Source organism: Mobula hypostoma, chromosome 16, assembly GCF_963921235.1.
Source record: "Mobula hypostoma chromosome 16, sMobHyp1.1, whole genome shotgun sequence".
Classification (NCBI taxonomy): Eukaryota; Metazoa; Chordata; class Chondrichthyes; order Myliobatiformes; family Myliobatidae; genus Mobula; species Mobula hypostoma.
Genome location: NC_086112.1, coordinates 66,602,478 through 66,622,682, shown reverse-complemented (window position 1 = coordinate 66,622,682; position 20,205 = coordinate 66,602,478). Strand labels below are relative to the sequence as shown.

At 39.5% G+C, this 20,205-nt stretch overlaps 1 protein-coding gene across 1 annotated transcript in view; it reads right to left on the bottom strand.

The window, feature by feature from the left end:
- Positions 1–951: 951 nt before the first annotated feature.
- The window catches only part of polr1e (RNA polymerase I subunit E), a gene marked incomplete at its 5' end in the record, with an annotated part of 50,864 nt that continues 31,610 nt past the window's right edge, over positions 952–20,205 (bottom strand). Inside the window, 5 exons of the mRNA XM_063069121.1 lie at positions 952–1,209; positions 5,213–5,344; positions 7,246–7,327; positions 17,638–17,777; positions 17,912–18,008. Of these exons, the coding sequence (XP_062925191.1) occupies positions 1,056–1,209; positions 5,213–5,344; positions 7,246–7,327; positions 17,638–17,777; positions 17,912–18,008 (605 nt within the window). The remainder of the gene's footprint in view (positions 1,210–5,212; positions 5,345–7,245; positions 7,328–17,637; positions 17,778–17,911; positions 18,009–20,205) is intronic.

Sequence of the window (20,205 nt, the reverse complement as noted above, 5' to 3'; positions counted from 1 at the left end):
GTGAATTGGGCCATGTTTAATACCTTGTATGAAAACAAGCACCACCAAGTGCTGTATTTGTTTGTATTCCACAAAGGTGTTTCCCAGGAATACTGTATGTCTCAAGTCTGAGTGGGACGTAGAAGTGTAACTAACTGATATACAATTGACAACATACAGAAATTGTGAATTTGGAAAAACTTCTCCAATTCATAGCTAGGAAAAGAAAGTACACAACACATCTACAAGTTAATTTGAAAAAGTTGTGAATTTATTTTAAATACATATTTAAACACTCAGATAGATGGGTGATTTTATTTGTGCTATCTCATTTATATCAATCACCCAAATTGACAAAGTACAGTATATTCAAAGCCTGAGAGTCCGCATATTTCGCCCTCAATCCCCGACAGACATAGAATAAATTGAAACTTAATATTCTATGTAACATAATGTTTCATTAAAAACAATTGTTTCAATATCACCAAACTGATCTATCACTGAATTGGTAAACAAATATAAAGGAACATTTTGCTGAACTACATATCAAGATCAGTCTGTAGAAATGCTCACCCGTGGTGCTTTTGATGATAAATTATACAAAGTCCAGTGAAGATCAACTGAATAAATAAACGACTCTAAAGTTCTGAAATATTCCTTGTAGTTTTAAAAACAGTCATGAATAATTCAATGTAATGCACCAATTACATCTCCATCAGACAGTGATAATACCAAGATTCTTTCTTATAAAACAGAAATTTGAAGAGTTTGTCAAACGCAGATCCAAACTGAATTATAAGCAACACACACAAAAAATGCTGGTGAACACAGCAGGCCAGGCAGCATCTATAGGAAGAGGTACTGTCGACATTTCGGGCTGAGACCCTTTGTCAGGACTAACTGAAAGAAGTCAGTTAGTCCTGGCGAAGGGTCTTGGCCCGAAACGTCGACGGTACCTCTTCCTATAGATGCTGCCTGGCCTGCTGTGTTCACCAGCATTTTTGTGTGTATTGCTTGAATTTCCAGCATCTGCAGATTCCCTCGTGTTTCCAAATTGAATTATATTGGTTTTTTTTTTACGTCATTTTCTTTCTTTTCCTACGAGTTCTACTTTGCACCACCAATGGTAATGAAAGAGAAGCCATTTTATGGTCCTTTGCAACACCACCAGAAATATTCACTTTTGTCTTTCCAACTTTTAAACCCATCGCTCTTGCAATGTCCAAAATTCTGCAAAGTATAACAAAACAAGTATTGATAAACGAATGTGTTTAGATTTATTCTCTACATTTACATGTGATAAAATTCATGATATATGCAAGGGGAGTGCTGACTAAAGATAATCTGTTAGTCACAAGGTGCAGTTCACCCGTAATCCAACTACATGGGTGAACAGGTTTGAGACGGTGAATACAGATGCCTACCTATTCTTATGTTCATTTAATAACATGCTTCTGCTCTTGTGCATTAAATAGCCAGAAAAGATGGAACCTTGAGTATTGAATCAGCTTAATTTTGTATTTTGATATTGTTTTGATTCATTGGCACTTTTAGTTCTACAAAGGGTTTCAGCATCAATACACTGAATGTCCAAGGCAAGTGATCTTGAATCACCGAGGTCTGTGTGATGAAGATACTTCAATGCAGGAGAGTTTCAGGACTTTGATCTGCAGATGAAGTCTCATTTAGGTCTATCAGATGGCATGTGATTTGGACAGAGCTTACAGAGTAGTATTCCTGTTTGATTGTAGCTCCTGTCCTTCTGAGTTGTACAATATTCACATACGGTGTAGGCTGCACATTTGTTAGGAGCAAAAGAAGCAGTCTTGGCAACTCATGGTAATGCATCATGTTCAAAGTATAAACAGCAGCTACAATGCACCTGCAATGAAGGGAGTGAATGGCTGATGCAGAAACTGGGGTGCCAATTAAGAGGGTAACTTGGTCTTGGATACTGTAAAGCTTCTTGAATGATACTGGTACCATTTCACAAAGGACAGTATTACACCACAATCTTGATTTGCACTTCATCGGGGGGAATCAGAAAGTGGATCATTCAATGGAAGATGCTCAACCCCTGATTGGCCCTTGTAGCCAAAGAATTTATGCAGCTTTTCAGGCAAAGTATCTGGTCAATACTAGAAATACTGAAGGACGATTCAGCAAAGGTAAATTACTCAATAAACTGCTCTCCTCCATACAAGCACTGCTCACAATGAAGTGGTCTACTCTTGCCAAGCTTCACTGCATCCTGTCAATCTAAAGCTAGGCAAAATATAAATACTCCACCCTCAAATCGGGTTCATCTGCAAAATCAGACAATACATAATTTTCCAGTTAATAAGGGAAAGCAAATGTGGGCCTTGGTTAACTTATAACACTCCTGAGATCCACTGGGTTTCTTGAGTCAAATATATTGTAGTGACATAATGATATAATGGTATACACTCCGATGCAGTGTGCAGTGAGACTGTGAGGAAGGACAGGCAGATGAGAGGGCAAAATTGTAGTCAGTGGGATGAGGTGCAGTGTAACATGGAGGCAAAAATCAAAAAGGGTGATGAATACAGGACTGCATGTGTTATATTTGAATGCAATGGTCTTGTAGCACAGTTAGAGATCGGCAGGCATGACATGGGCCTCACTGAGATGTGGCTGAAAGATGATCATAGTTGGGAGCCTAATATCCAAGGATACACACTGTGACTCTGCTGGTAAAAAAAAATGAAAGCAAATCCTTAGAGTGAGGTGATATAGGATCAGAAGGTATTGAATTCTTATGGATAGTGATAAGAAACTGTAAGGGTAAATGGCCCAGATAGGAGATATATACAGGCCTTCAAAAAGAAGCCAGGATGGGGATATAATTTCAACAGGAAATAGAAGAGCCTTGTCATCAGGGCAATGTTATGATAGTCATGGGGATTTCAATATGCAGCTAGATTGTAAAAATCAGGTTTGTGCTGGATCCCAAGAGAAGGAAGCAGTAGAAATGCCTACAAGATGGATCTTCAGAACAGCCTGTGATTGACCCCAATAGGGGAAAGGCAATTCTGCATTGAGTGCAGTGTAATGAACCACATTTGATTAGAAAGCTTAAGGTAAAGGAACGTTTGGTAATCAGAATATGTTAGAATTCACCCTGCAGTCTGGGAGAGAGAAGATAAAGTCAGAAGTATTCGTATTACAGTGGAGTAAAGGGAGAGAGGGGCTGGCCAAAACTGACTGGAAGGGGACAATAGCAGTGATGACGACAGAACAACCATGGCCGGAGCTTATGGGAGCAATTCAAAGCATAGGATAGACACATCCCAAAAATGAAACATTCTTAAGGGAAGATGAGGCAACCGTAGCTGACAAGTGAAGACAAAGCCAACATAAAAGCAAACGAGAGAGCATACAATACAGGAAAAATTAATGAGAAGTTAGAGGATTGGGAAGTTTTTATAAACCACCAGAAGGCAACTAAAAATACCATATGGAGAGAAAGGATGAAATATGAAGGTAAGCTAGCCAATATCAAAGAGGATACCAAAAGTTTTTTCAGGTATATAAAGTAAAACAGAGGCAAGAGCAGATATTGAACCACTGGAAAATTATGCTGAAGAGGTAGTAATTGGGAATAAAGAAATGGCAGATAAACTGAGCAAGTATTTTGCGTCAGCATTCACTATGGAAGGCACTAGCAGTATGCCAGAAATTCGAGAGTGTCAGGGGGCAAAATTGAATGTAGATGCTCTTACTCTGGAGAAGGCACTTAGAAAGCTGAAGGTAGAGAAGTTACCAGTGAACCAGATGGACTAAAAGTTCTGAAAGTGGTAGTTGAAGAGATTGTAGAGGTATTAGTAATGATCTTTCAAGAATCACAAGATTCTGGAATGGACATGAGGGAATGAAAAATTGCAAAAGTCACTTCACTCTTTAAGAAGGGAAGGAGGCAGAAGAAAATAAATTATAGGCAATTTAGCCAATAATTCAGCGATGGGGAAGATTATTAATGATGAGGTTTCAGGGTGCTTGGAGGCACATGTAAAGTGGGCCAAAGTCAGCATTGTTTCCTTAAGGGGAAATCTTGCCTGACAAATCTGTTGGAATTCTTTGAGGAAATGACAGGCAGGATAGACAAAAGAGTCAATGGATGTTGCTTACTTGGATTCTCAGAAAGCCCTTGATAAGATGCTACACATGCGGCTGCTTACCAACAGCCCATGGTTTTACAGGCAAGGCACTAGCATGGATAGAAGACTGGCTGATTGGCAGGAGGAAAAGAATGGGAATAAAGGGGGCTTCTGGTTGGCTGCCAGTGACGAGTAGAGTTCCAGAGGGGTCACTGTTGGGACTGCTTTTTTCATATTAGCGATTTGGATCACAGAATTGTTGGCATTGTGGCAAGTTTGCAGATGATACAAAGATAGGTGGAGGAGCAGGTGGTGTTGGGGAGTATGCAGAAGGACTTGGACAGATTGGGAGAATGGGCAAACAAGTGACAGATGGAATATTGTGTAGGGAAGTGTATGGTCATGGACTTTATTTCTTCTACCTAAGGTGCAGATTATTTTCTAAACAAGGAGCACATTCAAAAATCAGAGGTGCAAAGTGACTTGGGAGTCCTTGTGCAGGATTCCCTAAATGTTAACTTGCAGGTTGAATCAGTGGTAAGGAAATCAAATGGAGAGGATGTTTCCCTCAGTGGGTGAGTCTAAGACCAGAGGGCATTGCTTCAGAATAGAGGGACGTCCACTTAGAACAGAGATGAGAAAGAATTTCTTTAGCCAGAGGGTGGTGAATATGTGGAATTCATTGCCAGAGACAGCTGTGGAGACCGTTATTGAGTATATTTAAAGCAGAGGTTGGTGGGTGCTTGGTTAGTTAGGTTTCAGGGAGAAGGCAGGGGAATTGGGTAGAGAGGGATAACATATCAGCCATGGTGGAATGGCAAAACAGACTCGATAGGCTGAATGGCCTATTTCTGCTCCTATGCCTTATGGTCTTATGGACATAAGAAATTGATGTGACAAACTCAATCACATGATACATTTGCAAGCCCTCACACCCTTTTCATTAAGTGAGGAAAGATTGATCAAAATGAGAAGCTGGAAGAAATTGGCACTGGTTACCCTTACCTATAAGTTGGTTGCCAAATAACCCATCAGGATCAGATACCTGCTGCTTTGACAGTAACAAATTAAAGGTAACCAAATCACTACAAAAATAGATTTTTTTAAAAACTTACTTGTTCTCACTGATTTTCAAATCTTGCTGCAGGAGCGTGAGGTCAATTTGAAAATTGTGAATGTGTAAAGCCAATGCAATAATATATGCTACTATCTTAGCTTTCATGGAGACTGGGATTGTATTTTTCACACTGAAAGACAATAAGAGAGTTAATTAGATTCAGGTTTGAGAGCACAGTTTACACAAGCAATGCTGCAGTTTTTTTCCCCAACCTTCAAAGCTACAACATGGAGTCCTAACTCCTAACTCAAAATAAATTTATAAATCACTCAAGCCAAAAACACAATATATTCCACATTGCATCCACAAGGTGCCGAATCCATTTGTACAGATTCACATAAATACCAAGTATTCAGTCAATGTTTCAGGTTGAAGACACTTAACCAAAATATTAACCGTTATTCTTTACACAGATGCTGCCTGACATGACCAGTTTTTTAATTTCCGATTTCTAACCTGCAGTTTCTTTGATTTTCAAGACTTTGCTTTAGATGGCCCAATGGATTTTCCACTTTTTTTCTAATTTGCTTTCTTTCTCTCTGCTCTAAATAACAGATTGTTCCTCAAATGCAAATGATGATCTGAGACTCCATTTATAAACAAAGGCAGCTAGATACAATGATCTATCATAATTAATATCACTAAAAATGTTCTGTGGTAAGTAGCAGACCCAGAGAATCCAAAAACCCTGGTGGTCTATTTTCACAACTCAGTCTGATGCTGAACGAAATAGATTCAAAAGCTGAACACTCATTACAATCTCGGCAGCACTGACCCATGGAAAGGGCGTGCTTTTTTTCTAATATCATCAGTCTTTCCAAAACAGCCATTCCTCTAGCAGTTATGCTTTCCTAACAATTCCAAAAAAATATATATATTGAGTTAAGTAGTTTTTAGGATGCTTATAAAGGCCAACAATTCACCCTTATTTCAGCATTTAATATGGCAAAGGTGATGACAAAATACAATCCAAAAATAATCAATGAAAAGAGGTAGAGCAATATTTATTGCAGAGGAGATATTCCTCTGTGCTCATCCATATATTTATAAAAAGCAGTGCTCCTAACATGGACCCCAATAGATAGTAATGTATACTTTGATTTCTGATTTTATTAACTTTGAGTCCATTCTACCACTACTTCACTAACTTAAATTTTGCTCCTAATTCTATTATATGACATTTAATCAAAGGCCATTGATCAGAACTTGTGACATTAAAAACAAAATAAGAATCATTTGGCCAACACAGTGGCACAGCTCTAGTGACCTGGGTTCAATTCTGACCTTGGGTGCTTGGCATGTGGAGTTTATATATTCTCCAGTGACCCTTGTGGGTTTCCACAGATGGTCTACCTTCCTCCCACATGTCAAAGATCTGCTGGCTGGCACGTTAGTTGACCACTGCCCTTAATGCAGGTGGTGATGGGTGAAGTGTTGGGCGCGTGGCCAAGTGGTTAAGGCGTTCGTCTAGTGATTTGAAGGTCACTAGTTCGAGCCTTGGCTGAGGCTGCGTGTGTGTCCTTGAGCAAGGCACTTAACCACACATTGTTCTGCGATGACACTGGTGCCAAGCTGTATCGGCCCTAGTGCCCTTCCCTTGGACAACATCGGTGTCATGGAGAGGGGAGACTTGCAGCATGGGCAACTGCTGGTCTTCCATACAACCTTGCCCAGGCCTGCACCCTGGAAACCTTCCAAGGCGCAAATCCATGGTCTCATGAGACTAACGGATGCCTATATAGATGGGTGAATCAGGGGAGTTGTTGATGGGATTAGCATTGTTGGGTGCATGATCGTTGGTGGACATGAAGGTCCCATTTCCATACTGTATGACTCTAGGGCAATTCAAATGAACTGTTTAATAAAGCACTCAAATATTCTAACTTCATAAAACAATAAAATTCACTTTAAATCACATTAAAGTCAATTGGCACATTCCCAACCGCAAATGAAATAGGAAATGCTGTAAATGTTACTCCAGCACTCTTGCCTTTCTCTTTGAGAATAACCTCATAATAGGTGCATATTTACCGTCCATTGTTGTAAGTCAATACGGTGAAATTTTTCATCAAACTGTTTTTTACAACATCTGCAACATCACTCCCAAGGGAATCTGTAACAAAGTTTTCAAAAATTATACAAGTAGTAAGTTTAATTAGCAAAAGATAGCTCACATTTTAGAAGTAGTGTTGAGTACACTTACTTTGAAAAAAATCTAAATGAGAACTTAGAACAGGATGTTGTATTATGTGTATTGGTTTTTGAAATGTATTTATCTGTCAACAGATATCTAAACAAACTACTTACACGTTATATTTTTATGTTGAAAATTATTAGTCATTCTGTTTTGCAGAAGGCAGTTTATACTAAGAAGTAACTAGATGGACTGATGGGATTGTTTCTGTGCAGTAGTTCCCCATGACTCCTTGAAGGCAGGAATCTGATCAATGATTGGCAGACAGATGGAAGGTCTTTATTGTACATAATTACCATCTGAACTTGGGACATGATTATCATTCCAAAATTTTGCAGGGTAATAATTTTAATATATGCATTTTAAGTACATGTAAATAAATTGGATTTATTCCAGTAGTGATTCTTTCCTGATAACATACATGTCAATTGGCTAAAGATGATAACTGAAATATGCAAAGTAATTACATTTATCAGGTTACTAAAATCACTTTCCTCCACCAAAGTGCAGTTGAAAATTACACAGCATTACATCCTCAGAAGTATGACATTTTCTTCTGCTTAACTACAAGTGCAAGGTTTGTCTACTGGTAAGGGACAGATAGAGCTGCCTCAAAAGATCATAGATGCAGTTGAGGAACAGTTTTGGCCACTTTTCAACAGGTATGAAATTCTGTTATCAATTTGGGGAAATGAAACTCTACAAGGAGGAAAGGCAAATGAACCATGACATCACAGCACACAAAATGATGGAAACCAGAAGGTCATAGTAAAAGTTTTTTTTAAAAAAGGAGGTTCTGAAAACACCCAACAACTATTCCCAGGGCCAAGGTTAAAGACTTGCTCAGGGCGGGAAAAATCTTGGAGCAGGAAAGGGACGGAGCCGGTGGCTCTGGTCCACATAGGAACCAATGAAATGGATGGACCAGTATTGTTCTAGTGGTAAAAGGCAGAATATTAATTAAGATATTGACTTTTTGGGGGGGGGGGGGGAGACTTCCGGGTCATCAAGGGAATGGCGGCGTAAGGAAAAGGTCTCTCGACAAAAAAGGTAAACTGCCCCAAAATCGAATTTAGACAAATACTTAATATTGCATAATTATATTAATAAAAGGGGCAAGGATGATGTCTAAGAACAAGAATAAAAAGTCCGCTTCGAAGGCTGATAAACATAAAGAGATGCAGCAAGGCGAAGGGCCTAGCTCCCCCACGGCAAGCCAGGACGGAGATAATGAGGGGGAATCGGTGACTCTGTCTTTGATTCTCGGAGAGATTCGCGAGTTCCGACAAGATAACAGCAAACAGCTGGAAGATATTAAAGGAGAAATAGTAAAAACTAACTCACGGATAGATGAAGCCGAAGCGAGGATTGTTGGAATTGAAGAGAAGCTACAAAATGCTGAGGAAGTGATAGCAGAAATGCTGAAGCTACAAGACCAACTCCAGTAGAAACTAATAGATCAAGAAGGCCGCTTGAGAAGGGAAAATGTGAGGATCTACGGAGTTCCCGAAGGAACCGAAGGTAAACCCGGATTGATGATTCCCTTCGTGGAGAAGCTGCTTAGAGAGAACCTTGATATACCGGCCGCAAAAGACCTACAGATAGAAAGGGCTCACCGCGCGTTGGCACCACAGCCTCCGGCAGGCGCCCAGCCCAGATCGATTCTGATCAGCTTTCTCAGTTACAGAACGAAGGAAGAGGTGCTTAAAAGAGCATGACAAAAGAAAGGTTTCATGTGGAACAACTGTAAAATCAGTTTAGACCACGACTACGCACCGGGGATTCTTGCCAGACGGAAGGAATATACGGAAACACGGAGAGTCCTGAAGGAAAACAACATCAGATTCCAGACCCTGTATCCAGCTCGGCTGAGAGTCTTTTACGACGAAGGGACAAAAACTTACGCTACGGTGGAGGAGGCAACGTCGGACCTGGCGGACCGGGGACTACCTATTAAAGTTATCACCCAACCGGAGTCGCTACTGGAGAGGATTCGGCAGAAGTCGTGGCAGTCAGTGGGGCGAGGACGCTCCACTCGAAACAGAGTGTCAAACTACAAGGAAAAGCTGCAAATATTCAGACGCGAATGTACAGAGAATACAGATTAATTAAGAGAAATGACTGAAAAGAGTAAATCGGACTTAAAAGTAAAATGAAAACTGGTAATTGAAAATAATCTAGGCGGAATAACTTGAATGATAGCAATATGGTCGAGACATAAATAGGAGAAAATTCTCTATGATTATTCAAACTGCTGAGGGCCCTCTAACACAGGGTGAAGATAGAGGTTAGCCCTCTGAACTGAGGCGGGTCGGTGGTCAGGCCTCACTGTGGGAAGTCGGGGAAAATTTTCAAATGTTATACGTTCAGAAATGTCTAGGGTGTGGTTATATGTCTTGGTTTACTGTTGAGAAGGGATTGCTTACTGTTTGGTTAGAAAAGGAGAGTGCTTTTTTTCTACTAGAGAAAAATGCAAACTGAATTGGTAAAAATAATTTCCTATAATGTTAATGGGGTTTTGAATCCAATTAAAAGAAATAAGATTATGTCTAAATTGAAAAAAGAGAGGGCACAAATAGCTTTCCTCCAGGAAACACATATGAGCCAATCTGAACATGGAAAATTAAAAAGAATGGGCTTTAAGCATGTATTTTATTCATCATATAAATTGAGTCACAAAAGAGGGGTAGCTACTTTAATATCAAGTACTCTTAATTATGAACATATTTCAGAGACTAGAGACAAAGAAGGATGGTTTGTAAAAATCACAGGAAGAATAGAAGGTACAGAAATAACATTGCTGAATGTTTATGCTCCTCCTGGTTGTGAATGGTCATTTTATAGACACATTTTTGACCTAATGGTCAGTTCTCGAGGGGTAGTAATTTGTGGAGGGGATTTTAATATTAGATTAAATCCTATATTAGATTCTTCAAGAATAGTTACTCAGAATAAACCTCTGACTCGGGAAGTGAATTCATTGATGGAGGAATTGGGAATTATAGATGTCTGGAGGGAATTACACCCTACTAGTAAAGATTATCTGAATGGTGGCCGATTAGGAAAAGGGGAGGTGCAACGAGACCTGGGTGTCATTATACACCAGTCATTGAAAGTGGGCATGCAGGTACAGCAGGCGGTGAAAAAGGCGAATGGTATGCTGGCATTTATAGCGAGAGGATTCGAGTACAGGAGCAGGGAGGTACTACTGCAGTTGTACAAGGCCTTGGTGAGACCACACCTGGAGTATTGTGTGCAGTTTTGGTCCCCTAATCTGAGGAAAGACATCTTTGCCATAGAGGGAGTACAAAGAAGGTTCACCAGATTGATTCCTGGGATGGCAGGTCTTTCATATGAAGAAAGACTGGATGAACTGGGCTTGTACTCGTTGGAATTTAGAAGATTGAGGGGGGATCTGATTGAAACGTATAAGATCCTAAAGGGATTGGACAGGCTAGATGCGGGAAGATTGTTCCCGATGTTGGGGAGGTCCAGAACGAGGGGTCACAGTTTGAGGATAGAGGGGAAGCCTTTTAGGACCGAGATTAGGAAAAACTTCTTCACACAGAGAGTGGTGAATCTGTGGAATTCTCTGCCACAGCAAACTGTTGAGGCCAGTTCATTAGCTATGTTTAAAAGGAAGTTAGATATGGCCCTTGTGGCTACAGGGGTCAGGGGGTATGGAGGGAAGGCTGGGTTCTGAGTTGGATGATCAGCCATGATCATAATAAATGGCGGTGCAGGCTCGAAGGGCCGAATGGCCTACTCCCGCACCTATTTTCTATGTTTCTATGTTTCTATATTATACATATTACTCTTTCCCTCATTCAGCCTATTCAAGGATAGACTATTTCTTTATCTTTAATACAGATAGACTCAGGATAAAAAACTGTAATATTGCAACAATTGATCTGTCGGATCATAGCCCAGTCTCTATGTCTCTAATCCTGGAAAGGAAAATGAGGAAAACACTATGGAGGCTAAACTCACATATACTTAATAACCCAAAAGTAATGGAGAGATTAAGGGGAGAAATCAAAGAATATCTAGACCTTAATGACACGGGAGAAACATCACCAGTGATTTTATGGGATACATTGAAAGCTGTACTGAGAGGGAAAATTATTTCCATTACTACTCACATGAAAAAAATCAATGCACAAAAATTAGCAGACCTTCAAGGAAAATTAAAACAACTTCAAGTTGGAGATAGCAACAAAAGTAATTCAAATCGAAAACAGGAAATTAGGAAATTGCAAAGTGAAATTGATGATATTTATACGTTGGAAACTCAAAGAAATTTTCTTTACCTGAGATAAAAGAATTATGAAGTAGGAGGTAAATCAGCTAGATTATTAGCATATAAATTACGAAAACAACAAGCAGACAATACAATTCATAAAATAAAGAATCCAAAGACAAAGCTTGTGGAGAGTACAATAGGGAAAATTCAAGAGAGTTTTGAAACGTATTATCGAGAGCTGTACTCCCAACCCCGGGCCCCCAATGAGCCCTATATAGACAGTGTATTGAATTTTTTAGATCTACCTAAACTTACAGATTTACAAAATGAAAGTTTATTAGAACCAGTAACTGTCAAAGAACTGAACGTGGCCATCTCTAGGTTAAAGGCTGGAAAGTCCCCGGGTTCTGATGGGTTTACCTCAGAGTGGTACAAGTCCCTGAAGACATAGTTAGCCCCATTACTACTTAACACCTTTAATTGGATCTTGCAGAGAGGAGAAACTCCACCTTCCTGGAGAGAAGCGATTATTTCAGTTATTCCTAAAGAGGGTAAAGATAAACTAGAATGTGGCAATTATCGGCCAATTAGTGTTCTTAATTTAGATTACAAACTATTTACATCTATATTAGCGCGCAGATTGGAAAAGCTTTTAGCTGGCCTAATCCATTTAGACCAGACTGGATTTATTCAACAAAGACAAACACAGGACAACATAAGGAGAACTCTGCACATATTAGAACAGGTTAATAAGAACGAGACAGAGACAATGGTAGTAGGATTGGACGCTGAGAAAGCTTTTGATTCGGTTAGTTGGGCATTCCTATACAGAGTGTTAGGAAGATTCGGCTTTCAAGAAAGGTTTATTAAAGTAATTCAGACTCCGTATGACATCCCAACAGCCCGAATTAAGATAAATGGGGACCTCTCTGACTCCTTCATTTTAGAGAGAGGCACTAGACAGGGATGCCCAATTTCTCCTCTCCTTTTTGCGCTATATATTGAACCACTTGCCCAACTAATAAGACAGAGCGAAATCGTAAAAGGTATCAAGGTGGCAGGGATTGAACAGAAAGTGGCGTTATTCGCAGATGATGTTTTGGTCTATCTGAGTGAACCAGAAAAATCATTTATAGGATTGTTTACACTGTTGGATGACTTTGGGAAAATATCAGGTTATAAAATAAATGCAAAGAAAACACAGGTTATGTCCCTAAATTATACACCATCCAAAAAATTGCAGGATACATACGATCTTAAGTGGGAAGCTAAAGCATTAAAATATTTGGGAATAACCCTGCCGAAGGATCTTTCAACACTGTCACAGGTAAATTATGGGCCATTAATCTCAGAGATAAAAGCAGATATGCATAGATGGAATCTTATCCCCTTTTTAAGTTTAAATTCAAGGATAAATACTATAAAAATGAATATTCTTCCTCGGTTATTATATCTTTTCCGTACTTTACCAGTGGAGGTGGATGATAATCAATTCAGGGAATGGGACAAATGGATTTCCCGCTTCATTTGGCAAGGAAGGAAACCTAGAATTCGATATAACACTTTACAGTTAGGGAAGGAAAGAGGAGGTATGGTTCTTCCTTGCCTGAGAAATTATTTTTATGCCTCACAGATAACCCCTCTGTTATATTGGTGTAATAGGGAATATAAGGCTAGATGGAAGGAAATAGAATTTGGATTAGTTGACAGTTTTCCTCTTCAGGCCTCAATAGCTGACAAAGGATTGATGGCCCAGTTGGAAAAATTTAATAATGCTTGGATAAATCTTACATTAAAAGTATGGCAGAAGGTGGTTAATTCATGTGGAATTAATAACACGCTAAAACTCTTTAGATGGTGTGCATATGATACCGAATTCCTTCCCAACAGAGGAGATAAAAGATTTGAGCTATGGATAAAGAAAGGTCTTACAACCTACCTCTCATTTATAGATAAAAGAGTATTACAAAGTTTCCAAATCCTGCAGGACAAACATGGCCTAGAACATAATGACTTTTTTTAGGTACCTTCAAATACGAAACTATGTTAACCAGAGTTGTAGATATACAGACCTATCAACAGTAGAATTAGAATTTTTCAAGATTCTGAATTCGGCTTGCAGTTCAATACCTAGTAAATCAGTTTCTCGCCTATATAATGCACTCTCCCATGCTAAAAATGTAAATACACTGTATATTAAAGAGAAGTGGGAGAACGAAGCGGGGTTGGTACTTTCAGAGGAGGCTTGGGGGAAAATCTGCAGCTTTCAATGGTCCTCGACTAATTCTTTGACTTGGAGAGAACATTGTTGGAAAAACATTATAAGATACTTCAAGACCCCATATCAGGAAAAATATAAAGATACAAATGTGATGTGTTGGAGAAGGTGCGGCTCTAAGGAGGCAAATCATTTTCATATTTTCTGGGATTGCCCTAAATTAAGTCTATTTTGGGAAGGTATTCATAGAACATTAGTTAAGGTACTTAGGTCCCAGATACCTCTGAACTTTGAGACGCTCTATTTGGGGCATGTATTGTTCCTTGAACAGAAGGAAGATATAAAGTTGCTGCAGGCCCTCTTAGCGGCAAGTAAGAAATCAATCACTAGAAAATGGCTAAATCCAATACCACCTACATTAGAAGATTGGTACGAAATTATCTTGGAAATATTTAAAATGGAAAAGTTGACCTACTCCCTGAGAACTCAAAAAGAAACATTTTATCAAATCTGGAATAAATGGATTGAATATATAACCCCAAAGCGAGCAGACTTTAGATGACTCTCCTAATGATTTATATTGCTCTTCTCATCAACACAGTAATATTGCTAACGTAAGCACCCCTAGTCTAAATGTTTACTGTTTTTGTTTTCTTTTGGAAAATAGAGAATTAACACAAGTAAAGGAAAAGATTTGGGAAAGGGATAAAAAAAAATGAAAAAATTAAGTAAATAAGTACATAGGGATTGGATAATTATGTCTGCGGGCAGGAACAAGCACGAACAAATTGGGATATAAACACCTACAATGGTTGGTATATAGGCTTGTATGCAACATTTTGGACCAGTGGAAATGGTCCAGAAGGGTTGTATGGAAACTATTATTACCATTTTTCTTAACAACTAATTTCATTACTTAGCCTAATAGGTTAGATTTACCACAGTACATAATTATCTATTTAAATGTTTATTTTGCTTTTATATCATCTCAATGTGTACTTAAGAATGTATAAATAATTGTAGTTTTATACATATAAAAAAATGGAAAAGGTTATAAGTGTGAAAAAAGTACATGATAAGTGTGAACTCCTTATCCAAATAAAAATAAAAATTTAAAAAAAAAGAAATAGCAGACGAACTGAATAAGTATCTTGCATCAGTCTTCACTGTGGGATACACTAGCAGTATGGTGGAAGTTCCAAGAGTCAGGAAGCGTGAAGTGTGTGAAATTACCACAACTAGAGAGAAGGTTCTTGGGAAACTGAAAGATCTGAAGGTAGATAGTCACCTGGACCAGATGGTGTACACCCCGGAGTTCTGAAAGAGGTAACCGAAAAGATCATGGAGGCATTAGCAATGACCTTTCAAGAATCACTAGATTCTGGAATAGTTCCAGAAGACTGAAAAATTGCAAATGTCACTCCGCTTTTCAAAAAGGGAGAGAGGCAGAAGAAAGGCAAGTTAGTCTGACCTCAGTGGTTGGGAAGATGTTGGAGTTGATTATTAAGGATGAGGTCTCAGGGTACTTGGAGGCACTTGTGCCACAGTCAGCATGGTTTCCTCAAGGGAAAATCTTGCCTAACAAATCTGTTGGAATTATTTGAAGAAATAACAAGCAGGGTGGACAATGGAGAATTGGTTGATGTTTTGTACTTGGATTTTCAGAAGGCCTTTGAGAAGGTGCCACACGAGGCCTCTCAACAAGCTACGAGCCTATGTTATTACAGGAAAGATTCTAGCATGGATATGCAGTGACCGATCGGCAGGAGGTAAAGAGTGGGAATAAAAGGAGCCTTTTCCGGCTGACTGCCAGTGACTGGCATTGTTCTACAGGGGTCTGTGTTGGGACCAGTTCTTTTTACGTCATATGCTAATGATTTGGGTGATGGAATTGATGGCTTTGGTGTAAAGTTTGCAGACGATATGAAAATAGGTGGAGGGGCAGGTAGTTTTGAGGAAGTAGAGAAGCTACAAAAGGACTTATCGACATGATGAGAATGTGCAAAGAAATGGCAGATGGAATACAGTGTTGGGAAGTGTATGGTCATGCACTTTGGTAGAAGAAATGAAAGGGTTGACTATTTTCTAAATGGAGAGAAAATGAAAAAAAACTGAGGTGCAAAGGGACTTGGGAGTCCTTGCGCAGGATTCCCGAAAGGTTAATTTGCAGGTTGAGTCTGTGATGAGGAAGGCAAATGCAATGTCAGCATTCATTTCAAGAGGACTAGAATGTAAAAGCAAGAATGTAATGTTGAGACTTTATAAAGCACTGGTGAGGCCTCACTTGGTGAGCAGTTTTGGGCCCCTTGCCTTAAAGGTGTTGAAACTGGAGAGGGTTCAAAGGAAGTTCACGACAAATGATTTCAGGATTGATAGCTGGTCATATGAAGAGCAATTGATGGCTCTGGGCTTGATAAAAGTGGATGTGGAGAGGATGTTTCCTATGGTGAGAGAGTCTAAGACCAAAGAACACAGCCCTAAAATAGGGGGGTGGCCTTTTGGAATAGAGTTGAGGAGGAATTTCTTTAGCAAGAGAGTGGTGAATCTGTGGAGGCCAAGTCTACCTGTATATTTACAGCAGAGGTTGATAGATTCTTGATTGGTTGGGGCATGAAGGGATATGGGGAGAACGCAGGAGATTGGGGCTGAGAGGAAAATTAGATCAGCCATGATGAAATGGCGGAGCAGATTTGATGGGCCAAATGGTCTAATTCTGTTCCTATATCTTATGGTCTAAAGTTGTAAAATTAGCCAGCTCCATCATGGGTACTAGCCTCCATAGTATCCAAGACATTTTCACGGAGTGGTGCCTCAGAAAGGCGGTGTCATTATTAAGGATCCTCAGCATCCAGGACCTGCCCTCTTCTCATTGTTATGGTCAGGTAGGAGGTACAGAAGCCTGAAGACACACACTCAGAGATTCAGGAACAGCTTCTTCCCCTCTGCCATTCGATTCCTAAATGGAAATTGAGCCCTTGAACACGGCCTCACTTTATTATTTCTGTTTATGCACTATTTTTAATTTAACTATAAATATACATACATACAGTTAGTTTAATCCATTTTTTTTCTATATTCATCATGTATTGCATTGTACTGCTGCCGTAAAATGAACAAATTTCACGACATATGGCGGTGATATTAAAGCTTGTTATCTATATCACTACAATTTTTTGTGACTGAGGCAATGCAAACAGTTTAAGGGATACTTAAAATCAGAAATAAGAACTAAAAATACTGGAAGACCACCTTTGGAGGAAAAGCGTTAAACTTTCAGGTCAATGATGTCTCATCAGTAAACATCACAAAAACCACGGAACCTGTGGGAAATTTGCCGGTTAACAGCTTTCAGGAAATCTTTGAGGGCCTTGTTTGTAATGGGGGGGGGGGTGGGGGCATTCCAGGCCAGGGGAAATCAGACATTCATGATCTGATCCATTGTTTCTTCTGGTGGCATCCAGAACTTTATCAATAGCCTGACCTTTCAACCAGAGAGCTTATGCTCGCTTTCCATGTAACACAAATAAAATACTGTGCTTCTGTGAAACACAACTGCTGAAAGAGCTCAGTAGGTCAAGCAGCATCTGTAGAGGAAAATGGATAGCTGACGTTTCTGGACAAGTCCTTTTGCTTGGATTTGATTCGGTATCTACCCAGATTTCAGAGAGACACTTTGCAGAACTCTGTTAAAATCCCCAACACCTCGTTCTAATTTATTGCAATTATTAGTTACATCTTTACAAATATACAAGGTACCAAGAGCTTTACCTTTGTGCTTGAATTCATGCTTTTTAAAGTTGTGTAATTTGATCAGAATCTGAAGATAAAACAGGCAGTGAATCTTATGATCACGACTTTCCTCATCTTGAGGTAATGATTTAAGTGATTCCAGAATAAAAGTTGAGTAGCTGAAAATAAAGAATAAAGCTTTAAAATCCACTCCTCAAATACGCAATTAAGGCTAAAAATACCAAAGCTGCCCCATTGCACATCATCTATCACTGTTGGCTGGTTTATCCCAAAAGAATTTTTATAAACTTACTTGCCAGTTTGTGTCAACTGATGAATTTCTTCTGCAGTGCTAACCTTCAGTGGTTCGCAGTATGGCTTGATTGCTTGATACTCAGTAGTTGAAATGACTTAACATAAATTAAGGAATCACACAAGAAAATTGAAAACCTCATGAAATTTACAGAAACTAGAATCACATGATCTATGCCTACTTTTTCAACACCAATCAATCCAACTGGATACAGATTACAGTAAAATTCTAATAATATCCCACTATCAGATTGTGTAGAAATCTCAATTCATTTCTAGTTCACTGGCAGCCAACTCTCACCCTCCATTTAAACATACCAGGGCTTCATTTGCTGTGCTCCCTTTAATCTGACAGGGACCCGTTTCCACTCACTGACTGGGACCTAACATGGGACCTGTTTCCCATGCTCATTTTAAACTGATGAAGGTTCAATTTTTTATGATTCCTTTAAACTGACCAGAGTTGCTTTTCATTCCCCTTTTAAAATGACTGGGCCCCTTTTCCCATGCTCTCTTTTAAGTCATCAGGACTGGAGTTGCCGAAGACTTCAAAAAACTCCACACTGTGTGGCGCCCCACACAGACTTCCAATCTGCGCCTTGTAAGGCATGAAAATGCCTGACGCAGGCCTCTCATGGTCTGAGTCGACGTTCCCTCCCCTCCCTCAAAAAAAAACTCACCAGGACTACTTCCTGTGCATCCGTTAAATTCACCTGCTTCACGGGAAATGTTTGCTACTGAGCAATATCTAAAAAAACTGAATTAGAAGAGTGTTGAGATGTAGTCCAAAATTTCTGCTAGTCTGGCACCACCAAATTATCAGAGTTCTACTGGAACATTATGCATGATATTTCATCACAATTTCTGTGTGCTATCACAATCTTAGAATTTTACAGAGCATTATGCCCTGTCTTTTCACAAAACTGACTTTTAAAAACCATCAGAATACCTATGCCATCATTTCTGATAGGGAACTCCCTACCATAAACAAACTTAAAAAAAAACTCTTCTAATCTCCAATTCTTTAGTTTATTTTAAATCTTCCTGTGATTAACTCAGTCTTCTCTTCACCTTCTCGATTTTAATGTAAAGTGCAACAGCTGCACCAGTTCCACGATACAATCTTAGACAACTAAACTGGGGAGAGGAGATGCACTATTAATCAAGCACAGTTTCACGACTGCACTCAGAGGAAATAATGGGGTGGGGGAGGGGGTTCAACCACTGAGTCTATATGGGTAGAACTCAAAAAGTAAGCAAGGTCTAATCACTCTGATGGGATTATACTATAAATACCCCAATAGTTACTGGGACATTGAGGAACAGACGTGTAGGCACATTAGGGAAAACTGTAACACAAAGGGCTTGTTGTCATGCATGACTTCAACTTCCCTGATATAGATAGGAACCTCTTCGTGCAAAAGGTTTAGATGGGGCAGAATTTATTAGGTGCATCCATGAGGGCTTCTTAAATCAGTATGTAGACAGTTCATAGTGATGAAATGTATCAACTCTTGCCCAAGAAGTGACATGGATCTACTGCAGTTTGCCAGGTCCACAGCAGATACCACTTCATTGGCTTTTCACTCATGTCCTGGAACATCTGGTCAGTAAAGAGGCATACATCAGGATGCTCTTTATCGACTACAGCTCAGCATTCAATATCAAAATTCCCTCGAAACTAATCAATAAACTTTAAGACCTTGGTATCCACACCTCCTTGTGCAACAGGATCCTCAGTTTCTTCACTTGCAGACCCCAGTTAGTTCAGAATGGTAACATCTCCTTCACAATCTCCAACAGCACAGGTACACAAAAGGCTGTGTGCATAGCTCCCCGCTCTACTCAATTTATAATATGAGGCTAAGCACAACTCTAATGCCAAATTTAAGTTTGCTGATGACACCACTGACAATGGCCTAATCAAAGATGGTGACGAATCAGTATATAAGAGGGAGACTGAAAATCTGGTTTAGTGGTGCCACAACAACAATCTCTTACTCAATGTCAGCAAGAACAAGGAGCTGATGATAGACAGAAGGAGGAAACTGGAGGTTCACGAGCCAGTCCTCATTGGGGGAATCAGAGGTGGAGAGTCAGCAACTTTAAACTCCTCGGTGTTATAATTGCAAAGGATCTGTCCAGGACCCAGCATGCAAACACGATTATGAAGAAAACACAGCAGCACCTCTACTTCCTTGACATCTGAAACTTTGACAAACTTCTAGGGGTGTGATGAAGAGTATTGTATATTGACTGGTTGCATCACAGCCTGGTATAGAAACCCCAATGCCC